Source organism: Dendrobates tinctorius, unplaced genomic scaffold, assembly GCF_039654945.1.
Source record: "Dendrobates tinctorius isolate UK_male_01 unplaced genomic scaffold, ASM3965494v1 ptg000095l, whole genome shotgun sequence".
NCBI classification, from domain to species: Eukaryota; Metazoa; Chordata; class Amphibia; order Anura; family Dendrobatidae; genus Dendrobates; species Dendrobates tinctorius.
Window position 1 is genome coordinate 20,109,959 of NW_027361763.1, and position 19,512 is coordinate 20,129,470.

Below are 19,512 nucleotides of genomic sequence, written 5' to 3' on the forward strand. Positions count from 1 at the left end.
GTCACCATACACACATAGCAAATAAGGTCTACACTAGCGCATGGCCGAGCCGCCATGAGGGCCTTTTATAGCCGTTCGCTTCCAGGACCTTCCAGTCTTCTGAGAAGGACCAATCAGATCCGAAGCAGGACCTGAGCATGTGACCCCTGCTCTCCACTGAGAGGTCATCTTGCGGGCATGCCCAGTAGCACGGCGAGAGGACTTAGCCTCTGGAGCGGTTCCCTGCAAAGCAGGTTGCGCTACATTGCTGGACCAGAGATGGCAGCAACATCCAGACTCAGAGAGCGGGTCTGAGCAGAATGCCTGGTTTGCCGAGATTGCTGAGCAGGTCCCTGAGTGGTTGGAGGGGAATGGGAGACTGCTGGATGTACGCCTCTGGATTCCTGTTGTGCAGTCTCAGAAATCTGACATCAGGAAGCACCTATATTGCATAAGGTTCATCCATTATATTTAATTTTATTCGCTAAGCACATCAGCACATTAATATTAGTAGTAGCTGTTTTTAAAGAGTAGAGTGCCACCCTATTACCTTTATTTTACTGGGTAATTTGGTTCCATATAATCACATATAATATGTCTGTCTTCGTTTATTCGTAGTTCGATCAACCAAACTCCATTTTTTATCTCCTTAATTTCTAATGTTCATGAGTAGTGTTGAGCTTTCCGATACCGCAAGTATCGGGTATCGGCCGATATTTGCCGTATCGGAATTCCGATACCGAGTACCGATACTTTTTTCGCATCGGATACCGGAATCGGAAGTCCAAAATGCAATAAGCCACTTTTGTGGCTCTGATTGGCTGCTGAAATGACGTCATCATGATGCGCTGTCTGTGCGCATCATGATGCGTCGTCAGTTCGGGCCTTCAGGGGGGCTGTGCCGACTGTCCGGGGGTCTGTACCGGCCTGCCGGTGGTCTGTGCAGGCTCTGGGGGTCTGTGTCGGCCTGCCGGGGGGCTGTGCTGGCCTGCCGGTGGTCGGTGCAGGCTCCGGTGGTCTGTGCCGGACTGCCGGGGGGCTGTGCCGGCCTGCCGGTGGTCTGTGCAGGCTCCGGTGGTCTGTGCCGGCCTGCCGGGTGGTCTGTGCAGGCTCCGGTGGTCTGTGCCGGCCTGACGGGGGGCTGTGCCGGCCTGCCGGTGGTCTGTGCAGGCTCCGGTGGTCTGTGCCGGCCTGCCGGGGGGCTGTGCCGGCCTGCCGGTGGTCTGTGCAGGCTCCGGGGGTCTGTGCCGGCCTGCCGGTGGTCTGTGCAGGCTCCGGTGGTCTGTGCCGGCCTGCCGGGGGACTGTGCCGGCCTGCCGGTGGTCTGTGCAGGCTCCGGTGGTCTGTGCCGGCCTGCCGGGGGGCTGTGCCGGCCTGCCGGTGGTCTGTGCAGGCTCCGGGGGTCTGTGCAGGCATCGTCCGATGGGACTACAAGTCCCATCGGGCGATGCCTGCTACCATGACAGTGATTGACACATTAGCCAATGACGGGACAGTAGTAGTCCCATCATCCGGCTAATGTGTTGAATGTAAAAAAAAAAAAAAAAAAAAAAATTACATGCTACATACATACAACATGCATACTACAGATATACTACATGCAACATGCATACTACATACATGCTACATACTACATGCATGCTACATACATGCTACATACTACATGCATGCAACATACATACTATATACTACATGTAACATACATACTACATACATGCTACATACTACATGCATGCTACATACTACATACATGCTACATACATACTACATACATAATACATATATTCTACATGCATGCAACATACATACAACATATATACTACATGCATGCAACATGCATACTACATATATACTATATATACTACATGTAACATACATACTACATATATACTACATGCAACATGCATACTACATACATGCGACATACATACTACATACATAATACATATATACTACATGCATGCAACATACATACAACATATATACTACATGCATGCAACATGCATACTACATATATACTATATATACTACATGTAACATACATACTACATATATACTACATGCTACATACATGCAACATACACACTACATGCTACATACATGCAACATACATACTACATACATGCTACATACATACACACTACATGCTACATACATGCAACATACATACTACATACATGCTACATACATGCAACATAAATACTACATACATGCTACATACTACATGCATGCTACATACTACATACATGCAACATACATACTACATACATAATACATATATACTACATGCATGCAACATACATACAACATATATACTACATGCATGCAACATGCATACTACATATATACTATATATACTACATGTAACATACATACTACATATATACTACATGCAACATGCATACTACATACATGCTACATACATACTACATACATAATACATATATACTACATGCATGCAACATACATACAACATATATACTACATGCATGCAACATGCATGCTACATATATACTATATATACTACATGTAACATACATACTACATATATACTACATGCTACATACATGCAACATACACACTACATGCTACATACATGCAACATACATGCTACATACATACACACTACATGCTACATACATGCAACATACATACTACATACATGCTACATACATGCAACATACATACTACATACATACTACATACATGCTACATACATGCTACATACATGCAACATACATACTACATACATACTACATACATGCTACATACATACCACATGCATGCAACATGCATACTACATATATACTGCATATATACTACATGCATGCAACATACATATATACTACATACAATACATACATATAGACATACAGTACATATAACATAGAGTACATACTTACCGTCACTTGTCACTTTGATCCCCGAAGCCATTGTCACCTGAGGGATAAATATCAAAATAAAAAGCACCAATATACTTACCCAGATCCGCAGAAGTCCACGAGGGTCCCACGTCCATCTTGCGTGGAGAACAGCAGCATCAGCTGATGCTACCGTTCTCTACCAGCTCCAGGAATACAATGACGGAAGGTAGGTATCCTTCCGCACTGTATTCCTCCACCACTGTAAAAAAAAAAGTCCCTAGTCTCACTTTATGCCATTGCTGCGTGGGAATTTCCCACGCAGCAATGGCATAAAGTGAGACTAGGGACTTTTTTTTTTTTAAAGTGGTGGAGGAATACAGTGCGGAAGTATACCTACCTTCCGTCATTGTATTCCTGGAGCTGGTAGAGAACGGTAGCATCAGCTGATGCTGCTGTTCTCCACGCAAGATGGACGTGGGACCCTCGTGGACTTCTGCGGATCGGGGTAAGTATATTGGTGTTTTTTTATTTTGATATTTATCCCTCAGGTGACAATGGCTTCAGGGATCAAAGCGACAAGTGACGGTAAGTATGTACTCTATGTTATATGTACTGTATGTCTATATGTATGTATTGTATGTAGTATATATGTATGTTGCATGCATGTAGTATATATGCAGTATATATGTAGTATGCATGTTGCATGCATGTGGTATGTACAGTGGGGCAAAAAAGTATTTAGTCAGTCAGCAATAGTGCAAGTTCCACCACTTAAAAAGATGAGAGGCGTCTGTAATTTACATCATAGGTAGACCTCAACTATGGGAGACAAACTGAGAAAAAAAAATCCAGAAAATCACATTGTCTGTTTTTTTTCCTTTTATTTGCATATTATGGTGGAAAATAAGTATTTGGTCAGAAACAAAATTTCATCTCAATACTTTGTGATATATCCTTTGTTGGCAATGACAGAGGTCAAACGTTTTCTGTAAGTCTTCACAAGGTTGCCACACACTGTTGTTGGTATGTTGGCTCATTCCTCCATGCAGATCTCCTCTAGAGCAGTGATGTTTTTGGCTTTTCGCTTGGCAACACGGACTTTCAACTCCCTCCAAAGGTTTTCTATAGGGTTGAGATCTGGAGACTGGCTAGGCCACTCCAGGACCTTGAAATGCTTCTTACGAAGCCACTCCTTCATTGCCCTGGCGGTGTGCTTTGGATCATTGTCATGTTGAAAGACCCAGCCACGTTTCATCATCAATGCCCTTGCTGATGGAAGGAGGTTTGCACTCAAAATCTCACGATACATGGCCCCATTCATTCTTTCATGTACACGGATCAGTCGTCCTGGCCCCTTTGCAGAGAAACAGCCCCAAAGCATGATGTTTCCACCACCATGCTTTACAGTAGGTATGGTGTTTGATGGATGCAACTCAGTATTCTTTTTCCTCCAAACACGACAAGTTGTGTTTCTACTAGAGTTGAGTGACTTTTGGTTTTTTAGGGTCGCGTTTCGTTTCGTGAAACCCGACTTTTCCAAAAGTCGGGTCGAGCAAGATCGTCCAATTATAGGGAAAAGTCGGGGTCGTCCCGAAACACGAAACCCAATGTATGTCAATGGGGAATAAAAGTCGGCAGTGAGAGGAGGACAGGAAACACACCTACAGTGCCCATTTGAATGCCAAAAGCATCAATTCTTCTTACTTAAGCTTGTCAACCTTAATTAACTTCATAATACAAGTTACGCACTGAAAAATGGGGGTTATTTGGCTAAAGTTGTGGGGGGGAGGGCTGGCTGCAGGTTTTCATGTGCCCTGGGCAAAAGAGTGCCCCTTTAACACATACCACAACTCATCATGCTCCGATACGGCAGAGAAATAGCGGTATAGTACAATGAAAAATACCTCACTTTTTACATGTCATGACGAGGCCCATCTATTTCTCCATACAGAATTATTGGTCCCATATAATGTTTGAAACAGTATATGATGAGCTCCACATAATGCTACAGTATATGTTGGTCCCCATGGATCAAGCTCCACTGTCTTATGGGCCCAAATAATGCTCCAAACATAATGGGCCCCATTTCTAATGCTCTAGTGTATAATGGGCCCTGTAAATGCTGCTCCAGTGTCTGATGTCCACCTTTGGAATGTTCCAGTGTATGGTGGGCCCCATCTATCATTCTCCAGAGTATAGTGCTCCCCAAAAATTGCTGTCCCAACATTGAAAACAATCAAATAAGTCTCCTCGCTAGGGAATCCCTGTACTTGTCTGGATTCCTCGTTGTCCCCATCTTCCATCTCACTGCACAGTATTTCAACTTTGCAAGTGCTGTGATCCTGGGCAAGCAGGGGGGGCCCACTCGTTGGCGACGGCACTGGCACAGGGCCCCTGATAGTACGGTGGTGTGTCTGATGGCGGGTGGGCCGAACCTGCACTTTCATCTGCAGCTTCCTCTTTGTCACCGTGTAAGATGGAACTGTATATGGGAAGGGTAACCTGAGTTTCATCAGGGTCAGATTCAGGTCGTGTAGCGTGCGAGGGGAATGTAGTGGTCTGGGTCAATGTACCAGCAGATTCATCGAGCAGTGGCTGGGCATCAGTGCACTTGTGTTGCCCCCAGGAGTACGGTCGCCACAGTGGCATTACCTTCTTCCTAGGGAATGTGATGTCATGCTTGGGAGCAACGAAGGATCTCTCTAGCAGGTTAACTGATTGGGCGGCGTTATTCCCACGAGTCATGACCCTCCAAACAGCGTTCATGAAGGCAAAGTGTTTGTTTTACGTGGGCAGTATGGTTGCAAAGCTGAACCTTAAAGGAATGTCCAGAAGGGCACCACCAGGAGTGGAGCCTATGGTTAAATTCGACTCCACCTGGGAAACCTCAACCATGTCAGCTACAGAACAGATGCACACATTGCAAGCTTAATTCCGTTAACGAACGAGACTCCGTCATGCCCCGCGGTCCGAGTCCGGCTTACTAGAGGGACACGTGAGGCTCTGGCACATGAGATTGGCCAATAACTGGTGTGTCATGCCCTTACATGTCCGTGGCTGCATGTGCGCTACACTGAAAAGGCCAGCGTTTGTCGCTTACAGGTGCAGATAACCCGCTGAACAACGTTAGTGATGGGGATCACTGATTACAATTATTAGCCGCGAACAATGATTTCCCAGTAAGTGCAGGTCAACCGCAGTTCCGGAATTAGGCCTAACCGTCATTCCTGAAAAAATGAAAAACTTACGTGTGCAAACCACAGGTGCTGTAGCTTGCTTAACAGCTCGCCAGCCGTTCTCACGCCCAGTATGGATTACACGTGATTGCACAAAGGTGAGAAAGGGTACCGTATCCCCAGATAACATGTATGGATAGCGTACACATTCAAAATATATGTCAATACATCAGGAGGCAGGCTCAGACGGTGTTAGGCCCAGTATGGATTGCACGTGATTGCACAAAGGTTAGAAAGGGTACCGTATCCCCGGATAACATGTATGGATAGCATACACATTCAAAATATATGTCTCAGGAGGCAGGCGCAGACGGTGTTAGGCCCAGTATGGATTGCACGTGATTGCACAAAGGTTAGAAAGGGTACCGTATCCCCGGATAACATGTATGGATAGCGTACACATTCAAAATATATGTCTCAGGAGGCAGGCTCAGACGGTGTTAGGCCCAGTATGGATTGCACGTGATTGCACAAAGGTTAGAAAGGGTACCGTGTCCCCGGATAACATGTATGGATAGCGTACACATTCAAAATATATGTCTCAGGAGGCAGGCTCAGACGGTGTTAGGCCCAGTATGGATTGCACGTGATTGCACAAAGGTTAGAAAGGGTACCGTGTCCCCGGATAACATGTATGGATAGCGTACACATTCAAAATATATGTCTCAGGAGGCAGGCTCAGACGGTGTTAGGCCCAGTATGGATTGCACGTGATTGCACAAAGGTTAGAAAGGGTACTGTATCCCCGGATAACATGTATGGATAGCGTACACATTCAAAATATATGTCTCAGGAGGCAGGCTCAGACGGTGTTAGGCCCAGTATGGATTGCATGTGATTGCACAAAGGTTAGAAAGGGTACCGTATCCCCGGATAACATGTATGGATAGCGTACACATTCAAAATATATGTCTCAGGAGGCAGGCTCAGACGGTGTTAGGCCCAGTATGGATTGCACGTGATTGCACAAAGGTTAGAAAAGGTACCGTATCCCCGGATAACATGTATGGATAGCGTACACATTCAAAATATATGTCTCAGGAGGCAGGCTCAGACGGTGTTAGGCCCAGTATGGATTGCACGTGATTGCACAAAGGTTAGAAAGGGTACCGTATCCCCAGATAACATGTATGGATAGCGTACACATTCAAAATATATGTCTATACATCAGGAGGCAGGCTCAGACGGTGTCAGGCACAGTATGGATTTGACGGCCCAGATTACACAGCGGAGGAGCAGGGAGAGGTAAAGAGTGGCCCCGCCCACCAAATCAGACCCAGGGGGCCTCACCCACGAAATCGGACCCTGAGGGGCTCCGACCACCAAATCAGACCCTGAGGGGACCCATCGACAAAATCGGACCCTGAGGGGCCCTGGCCACCAAATCAGACCCTGAGGGGCCCCGACCACAAAATTAGACCCAGGGGGCCTCACCCACAAAATCGGACCCTGAGGGGCCCCGACCACCAAATCAGACCCTGAGAGGACCCATCGACAAAATCGGACCCTGAGGGGCCCTGGCCACCAAATCAGACCCTGAGGGGCCCCGACCACAAAATTGGACCCTGAGGGGCCCCGCCAACCACATCGGACCCTGAGGGGCTCCGCCCACCAAATCGGATTCTGAGGGGCCCCAACCACAAAATCGGACCCTAAGGGGCCACGGACACAAAATCGGACCCTGAGGGTCCCCACCCACAAAATCAGACCCTGAGGGGCCCCAACCACAAAATCGGACCCTGAGTGGCCCCGCCCACCAAATCGGACCCTGAGTGGCCCCGCTCACCAAATCGGACCCTGAGGGGCCCCGCTCACCAAATTGAACTCTGAGGGGCCCCACTCACCAAATCGGATTCTGAGGGGACCCGCCCAGCAAATCGGAATCTGAGGGGCCTCGCCCACCAAATCGGACCCTGAGGGGCCCCACCCACCAAATTGGACCCTGAGGGGCCCCGCCCACCAAATCAAACTCTGAAGGGCCGTGCTCACCAAATCAGACCCTGAGGGGCCCCGCCCACGAAATCGAACTCTGAGGGGTCGCGCTCACCAAATCGGACCCTGAGGTGCCCTGCCCACCAAATCGGACCCTGAGGGGCCCCACTCACCAAATCGTAACCCTGAGGGGCCCCGCTCACCAAATTGAACTCTGAGGGGCCCCGCTCACCAAATCGGACCCTCAGGGGCCCCGCCCACCAAATCAGACCCTGAGGGGCCCCGCCCACCAAATCAAACCCTGAGGGGCACCACTCACCAAATTGGACCCTGAGGGGCCTCGCCCAAAAAATAAGACCCTGAGGGGCTCCGGCCACAAAATCGGACCCTGAGGGATCCCGTCCACCAAATCAAGCCCTGAGGAGTCCAGGCCACCGAATCGGATCCTGAGGGGCCCCACCCACCAAATCAGACCCTGAGGAGCCCCAAAGGCCAAAGTGGCCCCTGAGAGGCACCCACAGTTAAAACGGATCCTGAGTTGAAAGTCTTGCAGGGGCAGCAGTCAAGTCTCTCTTAAAGGGGCATCCCGGGCTCCATTTCAAAGCACTATCTGTACTTCTTCAGGAAATACACATCTAGTTATTCAGTTGACTTTCCGCAATTAATGCGGCCCGAACCGCTATACGCACAGACTCCGTTGAGGTGTCGTTTCGAAGCCAGCGTCCATGAGTGGTGTGCTAAGTAATTTTCGTGACGATCGGATTTGCAGTTTTTGCGCAATGGGAAAATGTTGCCACAGGGAAAACATGCCCTGAGGCGATTCAAATGGCAGTTAAGCTCATTGATATGCGCAGGCAGACCCAGTTACTATGCCAACGCCTACGAACTTCACATGACCTCTCCAGGACAGAATTTCTGGCAGATAATATCAGCTCTTAAAGCGAAACCCACAGCATGAATGCAAATCTAGCTTCATCACATGATGCATGCCCCTGAGAGAGAATGTCCGCCAAAGTGGATTTAGAAGCCCAGTGAGCCAAACTGGCTCTTAAAGGACCGGCGCACCTAAATGAGTCTTAAAGGGCCGGCGTGCCAAATCGAAAGCTGTGACCCCAGGCTCCAAATCGGAGGCTGAGCCACCCCGGCCTCCAAATCGGAGGCTGATCGACCCTGGCCTACAAATCGGAGGCTGAGCCACCCTGGCCTCCAAATCGGACCCAGAGTGGCCCCTCTCACCAAATCGGACCCAGAGTGGCCCCGCCCACCAAATCGGACCCAGAGTGGCCCCGCCCATTAAATCAGACTCTGAGGGGCCCCACCCACAAAATTGGACCCTGCGGGGCCTCAACCACAAAATCGGACCCTAAGAGGCCCCACCCACAAAAGAGGACCCTGAGGGGCCCCGTCCACAAAACTTGACCCTGAGGGGCCCTACCTACAAAATCGGACCCTGAGAGGCCCCGGCCACAAAATCAGATCCTGAGGGGCCCCACCCACAAAATCGGACCCTGAGGGGCTCCACCCACAAAATCGGACCAGGAGGGGCCACACCCACAAAATCAGACCCTGAGGGGCCACACCCACAAAATCAGACTCTGAGGGATCCTGGCCACCAATTCAAGCCTGAGGAGCCCAGGCCACCGAATCAGATCCTGAGGGGCCCCACCCACCAAATCAGATCCTGAGGCCAAAGTGGCCCCTGAGAGGCACCCACAGTTAAAACGGATCCTGAGTTGAAAGTCTTGCAGGTGCAGCAGGCAAGTCTCTCTTAAAGGGGCAGCCCGGGCACCCTTTCAAAGCACTATCTGTACTTCCTTCAGGAAATACACATCTAGTTTTGTTTACTGCTTTACTTGGCAATATCTCTTTGATATTTGTGGAGGAAGTATTCCAGTCCTGTGTTTGCGTATTTTCACTTTATATTCTTGGATCTTACTTAAGGTTTTTGTCTATGTATTTCATTCATTGGGCTTTGCTAGTTGTAATAGCTTGTGCTACGTGGTACTCGCATTATCATCCCTCCTTCAATGACCTATCACCTTTCTTATTTCTTACTAATTTTTAATATTGTTATATCAATATAAATTACTTTTTATTCAAGAAGTACCTTTGTTACCATTGTTTTCAATTGGTTGGTAGCCATTTTGCTATTAATGTAGTATTTAAAGGAGTACATTAACCCAAATATGCCATGGGTCTCATAATTTAGGACATCATTTGTGATAACAACCTATGTTGTTACTGTATATTTCAGATCAGTTATGGTGCAATGGATCCTATTATGAGCAATTCAAACCTCTTTCCATCATTCTTCCAAGCTCTTCCCAATTACTCAACCCAGTGTCTGGCCATTATACAATTACTCAGACATTATAACTGGACGTGGATCGGTGTTATTACATCTGATGATGATTTCGGAGAGAAGCAGAGCCAGGAATTAAAGACAAAGGCTGCCAAATATGAAATCTGTGTTGAGTACATTATTAAAATTTGTGATGCTGTACAAAAATTTTCAAATTATTTTGAAAACTTAAAGATTATTAACAAATCAACTTCACAAGTCATTGTCATTTGTGGAACATTTTCTGTCTTCACTGTATTCTTTATTGAGGAGGAACTCAAAGCCCGTGAGAAGACCTTCATTGTACCAGCAGGTTGGATTGCTAACATCATGCCACCTACAAAAACAAGGTCACCATTTCATGGAAGTCTGGTGTTTTCTCCACCTATGAAAAAGATGCCAGATTTGAGAAATTTCCTACAAGAAATTAGCCCAAGAAATCGTCCAGATGACATTTTATTGGCGAATATCATTGAATTTGCTTTTAATTGTTTCTCCTCTGTTCAAATGAGAAAATATCTTATTCATTTACCTCTTCACGAATGCAACAGAACGATTAAGTTAGGTGAGCTTAGTAACAATGTATACTATACTGACATATTTAAGGTCACTTATCTTGTGTATAAATCTGTCTACGCCGTGGCTCATGCTCTACATGAGATGGAATTACAGATAGGAAAAAATATAAAATACAAAGAAAATCAGAGACTGCTGCAAAAGGTAAGAAATGACTTATGAAAAGCATAGGATTCAGTGTAAGATAAGAATGAGTTATAAAGCAGAATAAAGTACTCCTGTTAATAATACGTGCTCAAGTAGAGTCTGAAACCTTACTGAACTGTCATACAGGAACTGGAGAAGATATAATGTAGAAAATGTTATTTGTATAAAGGCAATCCACAGTCACATATATAGATGAACGAGCACTAAAATGCTTGGATGCTCGTTAATAGAGATGAGTGAATATTTCAATGTTCGGTGCGGATTACATTAGCATGCGTTTGTAGTAAATGGCGTTCGGTTATGTTCGGTGAATATTCAATGAATTAATCAGCGAATATTGCAAATTCTGTAATATTGGCCGATTAATTCGTTGAATATTCACCGAACATAACCGAACGCCATTTACCACAAACTCATGCACAACACCTTAGAATGGCCCCAAATGCTGCCAAAACATGTCAAATAAGGGACAGACACCAGGAAAGTGGCCTCAATTCACCCACAGTGCAGATTTTAGCATGGCTCTGCAGCAATCAGCCAGGCTTGAGGTATCGGGGTCAGGGACAGCATTTACAGCTTTCAATTGAACATCACAGTAAGACGAGGTGGGTGAGGGATCGGTGTAGGGCCTCTTTGCTGGGAGCCCTGTTACCACATGCAACACCTCTCCCTGCTTTCATGCTGAGCCACACTCAGGTGGCACAAATATAAGTTTTCTAGACTACCATTGACAGAAAAATTTAAAGGATAGTAACACGGGTAGTTGAGTCCAAGGATGTGGAGGCCTGACAGTCTCGGAGGCCTACTGCTACTGGCAACACACATGAAGGATATCTAACCTGGAGTGTTCACATTTCCAAAAATTATTGGCAGACACCACTAAAGTGGTGAGGGCTTTACACCACAGAAATGGCATCAATTTCACCACAGTAGAATTAGTATAATAGGGACTGACAGTGACAGGTCTTTCTCGACACCCAACCAGGAGTGTTCATGTTTCCAAAGATTATTGGCAGACACCACCAAAGTGGCATCAATTTTACCACGGTTGAAATAGTATAATAGGGACCGACAGTTCTTCCACTACACCCAATCCAGCAGCTGGACACCCAACCAGGAGTATTTACATTTAAAAAACTGAGGTCCTGACACCTCCAAAGTGGAATAACTGTCAAGAGCATTGAAATAGTCTAATTGGGACCGACTCGTCTTCTACTACAGCTAACCCAGCAAGTGTAGACCAACCATGATTGTTCACAATTCCACAAATTTGTGTTAACATCATCATCAGCAGCAGCCACAGAAGCCACACTAAAGATATCACAGAGTGCAGTTATGTGACACTAATGCATCACAGTAAAAAATGCAATATCACCTAGTCTATACAGTCTGCGATTGGGGTGCAAAAGTCCTTGGAGATCCATGACTTGTTCATCTTAATAAAAGTTAGGCAGTCTACACTTTCAGAGGACAGCTGGAAGCGCTTATCCATGAGGACACCACCAGCAGCATTGAAAACACATTCTGAGAGAATGCTGACTGTCGGGCACTATAAAACCTCCATGGCATGTGAGGCGAGCTCAGGCACATCATCCCTGATGGTATTGATATTTAGTTCTAGATACTCCTGCACCATCCTCTCCATTCATTCACCACATGTAAGACTTGGACTTTCTTGTGCTGGTGCACAAGTTGGTCTAAAAAAGTGTCAAAGGACTCACAAAAATTGCTTCTTCCACTTCCACCACTGCTGCTGCTGCTAATGTTTTGGCCCTGATGAATTGACGGGCCGGAGGTTGAAAGTCTAGAGCTGCGATGCGAACTGTGTGCTTCACTGCTGTCTTGGGGAAAGGCTCTCTTAAGTTTGTATAAAAGTGTGTTTCGATACTCCAGCATTTATGGGTTCCTTTCTAGGGCAGGAATTATCTAGCAAAATTTGGTTTTATAACATGGATATAATAAAGTGGCAACCCAGTAGTCAGCATTATTCCTAATTGTAACTATACGGGTATCATGTTCCAGACAGTGCAGCAAGAAGGCCCTCATATGTAGGGCTCTACCATAAGGTCCAAGCCAAAGCTATTTTGGTGGCTGGGTAACAATGAGGCTCGTTTCCTCCGATCCCCTCCTGCCAACCACGAACGACAGAGAAGGGAGGATTATCCCCTTCATCCGACAGTTGTTTGCCCAGCAGTAAAGTTCCGCGTCCTCTAGAGCCATTGGTCTGCTTGTTTGGGGTGTGGGAGGAGGAGATTTGGGATCGCTATACTGGGGTCTTCCTGCGCGAGACTCTGTTTATGGCACGAAAGGTGTTGGCACTGCGATGGATGGGCGGCTCATGTCCTTCCCTTGGGTTTTGGATCAAGCTGGTGAACTCAATTGTTCCATATGAGCGCACGTTATACCAAAACAGGGGATGCCCGGGTAAATTTGAAAAAATCTGGGAGAGGTGGAATTCCTCTCACCTCACTTTGCAAGACTGAGACATCACATGTATAGAAAGAACACCGTGAGCACAACTCAAGATGGTGCTAAGGTTAGGTTCCCAAACCGTTAAAGCAACAAATATGAACCTAGCACTCAACTTAAAGGTATTTGTAAGGCGGTTTATTGTAGCACACGAAAAAAGACGTTTCGGTCAATGTGACCTTCTTCAGTTACGTGTGGTATATAGATTGTGTAGAGCTTATAGGCATCTGTCAGAGAGGACGATGGTGCTTTAGGCATTGAGGAGAATGATCTCTCTAAGGTAATGAGCTTGTCAGTATATAGGAGAGGGGCAAACGTGCCTCCAGATGCGGTGTCTACCGGCCATCACATGTGACATAATACGATATAGGAAACCAGGCTGCAGAAATAGTAGATATTAGATGATGTAGCAGTAGTTGTAGTTTAGGAGTTTTAGTTAGTTCCTATGGTTGCATGATATGACAAGGTTTGTGAAACTGGATTGATACACGTGTGGGGAAATACATAAGCAATTGTCCTTTACATATGCTAGGAAGGAAATATACATGTTACCTTGTTTATCTATAAGAATGTGCAATTTCTTTGTATTACATTTTATTGTGGATGGAGACGTGTGCTTTGTATAATGCCTTTTATCATAAGTCATTGTGTGCGTTGTACATTCTTTGTATCCTGGTGCTTAATAAACGATTTAAAAAAAAAAAAAGTTCGGCTTCCTTACCAAACACCTACTTACCAAACACATACTTCACCAGATGTTTTCTCACGGTGCTATCGGGGATCTCACCGAGGTCACGGCAGTTTAGCCTGGCTGGGAACGGAGCTTCAGTGACCGGACGTAACCTCAATGGCGTCACCACCAGTAACTGAGGCTGCGCTCGCAGCAGTTCAGTCAAAAGTGGTTCTCTGCCTGGGCGGGCACTTCCTGGCATTGTGCAGGTTAAAAACTGTTTATCCCCCAAACATGGATTGCGACGTGGGACAGAATGATAGACAAGTATGGTATATTGTTGGTTTTTTTATTTTTGCTTTATTACAGGAGATCAAGGGCTTCGGTGGAATTAGGCCTGTGTATAAACGCAAGCGAGGCCGGCATCTGTCCCACAAAATGGATGATTTTTAAACAGTTTATACAGTTTAAGTAACCTACAAAATGTAAAACTGCAGTATGAAGTTAAATAATCTGCTCATTAGCACCATTTACCCTGTTTTCCCATAGGCAGATAGATTGAGGTCACTTGGACACTAAGAGGACTGTATGTGCATTAGAGCTCAAAATACATTGAATACAAACCTCAGACAGGAAGGAGTGTTACAGTTGTGGCCAAAAGTATTGACACCCCTGCAATTCTGTCAGATAATACTCAGTTTCTTTGTGAAAATGATTGCAAACACAAATTCTTTGGTATTATTAGCTTCATTTAATTTGTCTTAAATGAAAAAACACAAAAGAGAATGAAGCAAAAAGCAAAACATTGATCATTTCACACAAAACTCCAAAAATGGGCCAGACAAAAGTATTGGCACCGTCAGCCTAATACTATTTGGTTGCACAACCTTTAGCCAAAATAACTGCGACCAACCGCTTCCGGTAACCATCAATGAGTTTCTTACAATGGTCTGCTGGAATTTTAGACCATTCTTCTTTGGCAAACTGCTCCAGGTCCCTGATATTTGAAGGGTGCCTTCTCCAAACTGCCATTTTTAGATCTCTCCACAGGTGTTCTATAGGATTCAGGTCTGGACTCATTGCTGGCCACCTTAGAAGTCTCCAGTGCTTTCTCTCAAACCATTTTCTAGTGCATTTTGAAGTGTGTTTTGGGTCATTGTCCTGCTGGAAGACCCATGACCTCTGAGGGAGACCCAGCTTTCTCACACTGGGCCCTAGATTATGCTGCAAAATTTGTTGGTAGTCTTCAGACTTCATAATGCCATGCACACGGTCAAGCAGTCCAGTGCCAGAGGCAGCAAAGCAACCCCAAAACATCAGGGAACCTCTGCCATGTTTGACTGTAGGGACCGTGTTCTTTTCTTTGAATGCCTCTTTTTTTCTCCTGTAAACTCTATGTTGATGCCTTTGCCCAAAAAGCTCTACTTTTGTCTCATCTGACCAGAGAACATTCTTCCAAAACGTTTTAGGCTTTTTCAGGTAAGTTCTGGCAAACTCCAGCCTGGCTTTTTTATGTCTCAGGGTTAGAAGTGGGGTCTTCCTGGGTCTCCTACCATACAGTCCCTTTTCATTCAGATGCCGACGGATAGTGTGGGTTGACACTGTTGTACCCTCGGACTGCAGGGCAGCTTGAACTTGTTTGGATGTTAGTCGAGGTTCTTTATCCAACATCCGCACAATCTTGCGTTGAAATCTCTTGTCAAGTTTTCTTTTCCGTCCACATCTAGGGAGGTTAGCCACAGTGCCATGGGCTTTAAACTTCTTGATGACACTGCGCACGGTAGACACAGGAACATTCAAGTCTTTGGAGATGGACTTGTAGCCTTGAGTTTGCTCATGCTTCCTCACAATTTGGTTTCTCAAGTCCTCAGACAGTTCTTTGGTCTTCTTTCTTTTCTCCATGCTCAATGTGGTACACACAAGGACACAGGACAGAGGTTGAGTCAACTTTAATCCATGTCAACTGGCTGCAAGTGTGATTTAGTTATTGCCAACACCTGTTAGGTGCCACAGGTAAGTTACAGGTGCTGTTAATTACACAAATTAGAGAAGCATCACATGATTTTTCAACAGTGCCAATACTTTTGTCCACCCTCTTTTGTATGTTTGGTGTGGAATTATATCCAATTTGGCTTTAGGACAATTCTTTTTGTGTTTTTTCATTTAAGACAAATTAAATGAAGATAATAATACCAAAGAATTTGTGTTTGCAGTCATTTTCAGGAAGAAATTGAGTATTATCTGACTTGCAGGGGTGTCAATACTTTTGGCCACAACTGAATATATGTATTTTCTGGTCAATATGACGTTTTTCAGTAATGGAAGATAAAATCTTTTGTCAAAATCGAACTCCAAACAATCCGCTCAACTCTACCTGTAATGTTATGTATTATTCATTCTCCTAGTATCTTAGAAGACTGCAATTTAGAGATCAGTTTGGAGAAGATGTTAATTTTAATGAGAAAAGAGAAATGTCTACAATCTATGAAATTTCTGATTTGAAATATGCCGCTGATGGAATAATTATCTCCAACGATGTTGCACAATTCAATGCATCATCCCAAGAAGGAAATCAGCTGGTGTTCAAGGAGAGCGACATATTTTGGAAAAATGGCAATGTAAATTACTTTTTTTATTTTTACATAATTATGTAATTAGCATCTATTTTATTTTGTCAGCTTCTATGCCCGGACTGGTTGAATATAGGTAACTTATAAAATATAAAAACAAAAAGATATTTCCCTTGTCATTTATAAGTCAGGGTATGAAGTATGTACTAAAGCAGACATATCAGATGATCACATTTTTAGAGATTGTAAACTAGACATGACAGTCTTAAAATGTGTCAAAGTTATCATAGTGGCTCAGATTAAATTATAAATTTAGGTAAGAAAGATTCACCGCACACTCTTTGTTTAATGGTGCAAAAATTTTTATTAATTTGTGGGAGCAGATAAAGACAGAATACAATTATGAGGTGAACGACAAACTTTAATGTTTCGACCCTGCCAGGGTCTTTATCACTAAGTCGATGTAAAAGAGAAGAATAATATAAGTTGATAGGTATATATAAATACATAATGTTGAGACATAGTAAAGTATAACGATATGTCATAGTAACCCAGATAATATATACAGGTGCTTCTCACAAAATTAGAATAACATCAAAAAGATAACTTATTTCAGTTCTTCAATACAAACAGTGAATCTCATATATTCTATAGAGCCATTACTCACAGAGTGATCTATTTCATGTGTTTATTTCTGGTAATGTTGATGATTATGGCTTGCAGCCAATGAAGCAACTAAGAAAAAAAAAAAGGGGGGTAGTCAGCTCACCTGATATCAGGAATTCTTCTCATTCCTTCCCGCACGGAAAAAGTAGAGCAACCAGTCCAATTGAACAAGAAACGGATTCCAGTGAGTGGGAAGACAAAAATCTCTAAAAAGTTGAGCATTTATTAATTCATGTAAACCACACCACATAGCAGAAGAGCTGAAGGCTGCTATCAAAGCAACCTGGGCTTCCATAAACCCTCAGCAGTGTCACAGGCTGATCACCTCCATGCCACGCCGCATTGATGCAGTAATTGATGCAAAAGGAGCCCCAACCAAATATTGAGTGCATTTACTGAACATACATTACAGTAGGACAACATTTCGGATTTTTCAAGCTGGTGTTATAAAGTATTCAAATTTACTGAGATAATAATTAAAGAGTTAATTTGGCCCGCTTTGATGAATTTCTGACCACAGATCAGTGTAAAAACCATGCAAAACATGAATCTGTCAATGAAAGCATTGAAAAAAAAGGAATTATGTTGTGAACTGTGGAAGACATGAACAGTGAAGATCAAAAGGGTAACAATGTTTTAACCTTGTGGCTTTCATACTCCATATCTCATTATCCACTTCTGCTTTGACTGTGAGACTGCCGTCATTTTATAGACAATCATCTTGAATATCTCATACTTAAATTTGACTTCCAACTATTCAGCATGTGACTAGTTATGCAGATTCTTGTCATGTCACTGCATTATTACTGTTTTGCTCCTATAGATCTAAATTTAAATTTGTATTATTTTGTTATTATTTTGTAAATCCACCTTTGGCTTTCAACACTGCCTGAATCCTTCTGCTTTCGGTCAGATTCAAACATGTGTCAACAGAATTTGATCTCAGGTCTGTTATACACATTGCCAAAGTTGGTATATACTGGTCCACTCATTTGGGTATGTATACAGCTTTTTCTTCAATTCCACCCTCAAGTGTTTGATTGGGTTGAGGTCTGGGTACTGTAGGGGTCATTCCAACACCTCGGCTTCATTGTCATTGAACCATTTCTTCATCAATCTCAATGTATGCTTCATGTTGTTGTCCGGTTGGAACACTATGATGTCCTTTCATACCCATAGCACTTGAGTGAAAGAAGTAACTCATCTTATAGGATACCCACTTATAGCTCAGCATTGAGACGACCATTGATTCTGGTCAAGTATCCAATACTTTTGGCTGTGAAACAATCCCATATCTTCAGGCTTCCTCCACTGAACTTGACATTTCCTTCAATTTCTCAATCTGTTAGCCCCCTTTTTCCTTGTTTCTTTAAGACCCATTTACGCCTATCAGAGCCTAGCCTATTGACTTTCGTGTCATTGCTCCAAATCACCAGTTTCAAATGTCCACTTTTTGTACTTGTTTGAAACTCAGACCAACGCTTCTTGTGACAATTTTGAAGTTGAGGCTTCTTCTCCATTTTTCTGACACCACTCCAGATTTGTTTAATGTGCATTGCACAGTGCTTGCCTCGATATCTGTGGTCTCACTATTATTAAGCATATGAGCCACTTCCATTTCTATGTTTGTCGTGCCAGGACTGATAGACCTTGGGATGAGTTGACTTGTTGACTACAATATTTTACCTCGACGTAGACCTTTTGGCTTCTGAATGGATAGATGGACTTCATTTTGTATTCTTCCAACTGTCATGGTGCTCCGCCCCTGGCGACCATTTTCCTGGAAGCCACCGCATCACAGTAATGGATGTGCATGGGACTACGGGAAAATGGCCACTGGGGGCAGCGCATGCTCAGATTGAGATCTCATCATATGTCTGGCACTGAGGAGAGGCTTCCGTCGGTCCACTCTGCCAAAAAGGGCCAACTGGTGGAGGGCTGCAATGATAGTTGACTCCCATCTCCCTACTGCATCTGTGGAGCTCAGCCATAGTGATCTTGAGGTTCTTCTTTACCTCTCTCACCAAGGTTCTTCTCCCACGATTGCTCAGTTTCTATATAT

General features: G+C 44.5%; 1 protein-coding gene across 1 annotated transcript in view; it reads left to right on the forward strand.

Moving 5' to 3' along the window:
* Positions 1 to 19,512, forward strand: part of LOC141098807 (vomeronasal type-2 receptor 26-like) — a 92,083-nt gene that overhangs the window by 66,177 nt on the left and 6,394 nt on the right. The window contains exons 3-4 of the mRNA XM_073586782.1: positions 10,266 to 11,072; positions 16,620 to 16,832. Coding sequence (XP_073442883.1) covers positions 10,266 to 11,072; positions 16,620 to 16,832 — 1,020 coding nt within the window. The remainder of the gene's footprint in view (positions 1 to 10,265; positions 11,073 to 16,619; positions 16,833 to 19,512) is intronic.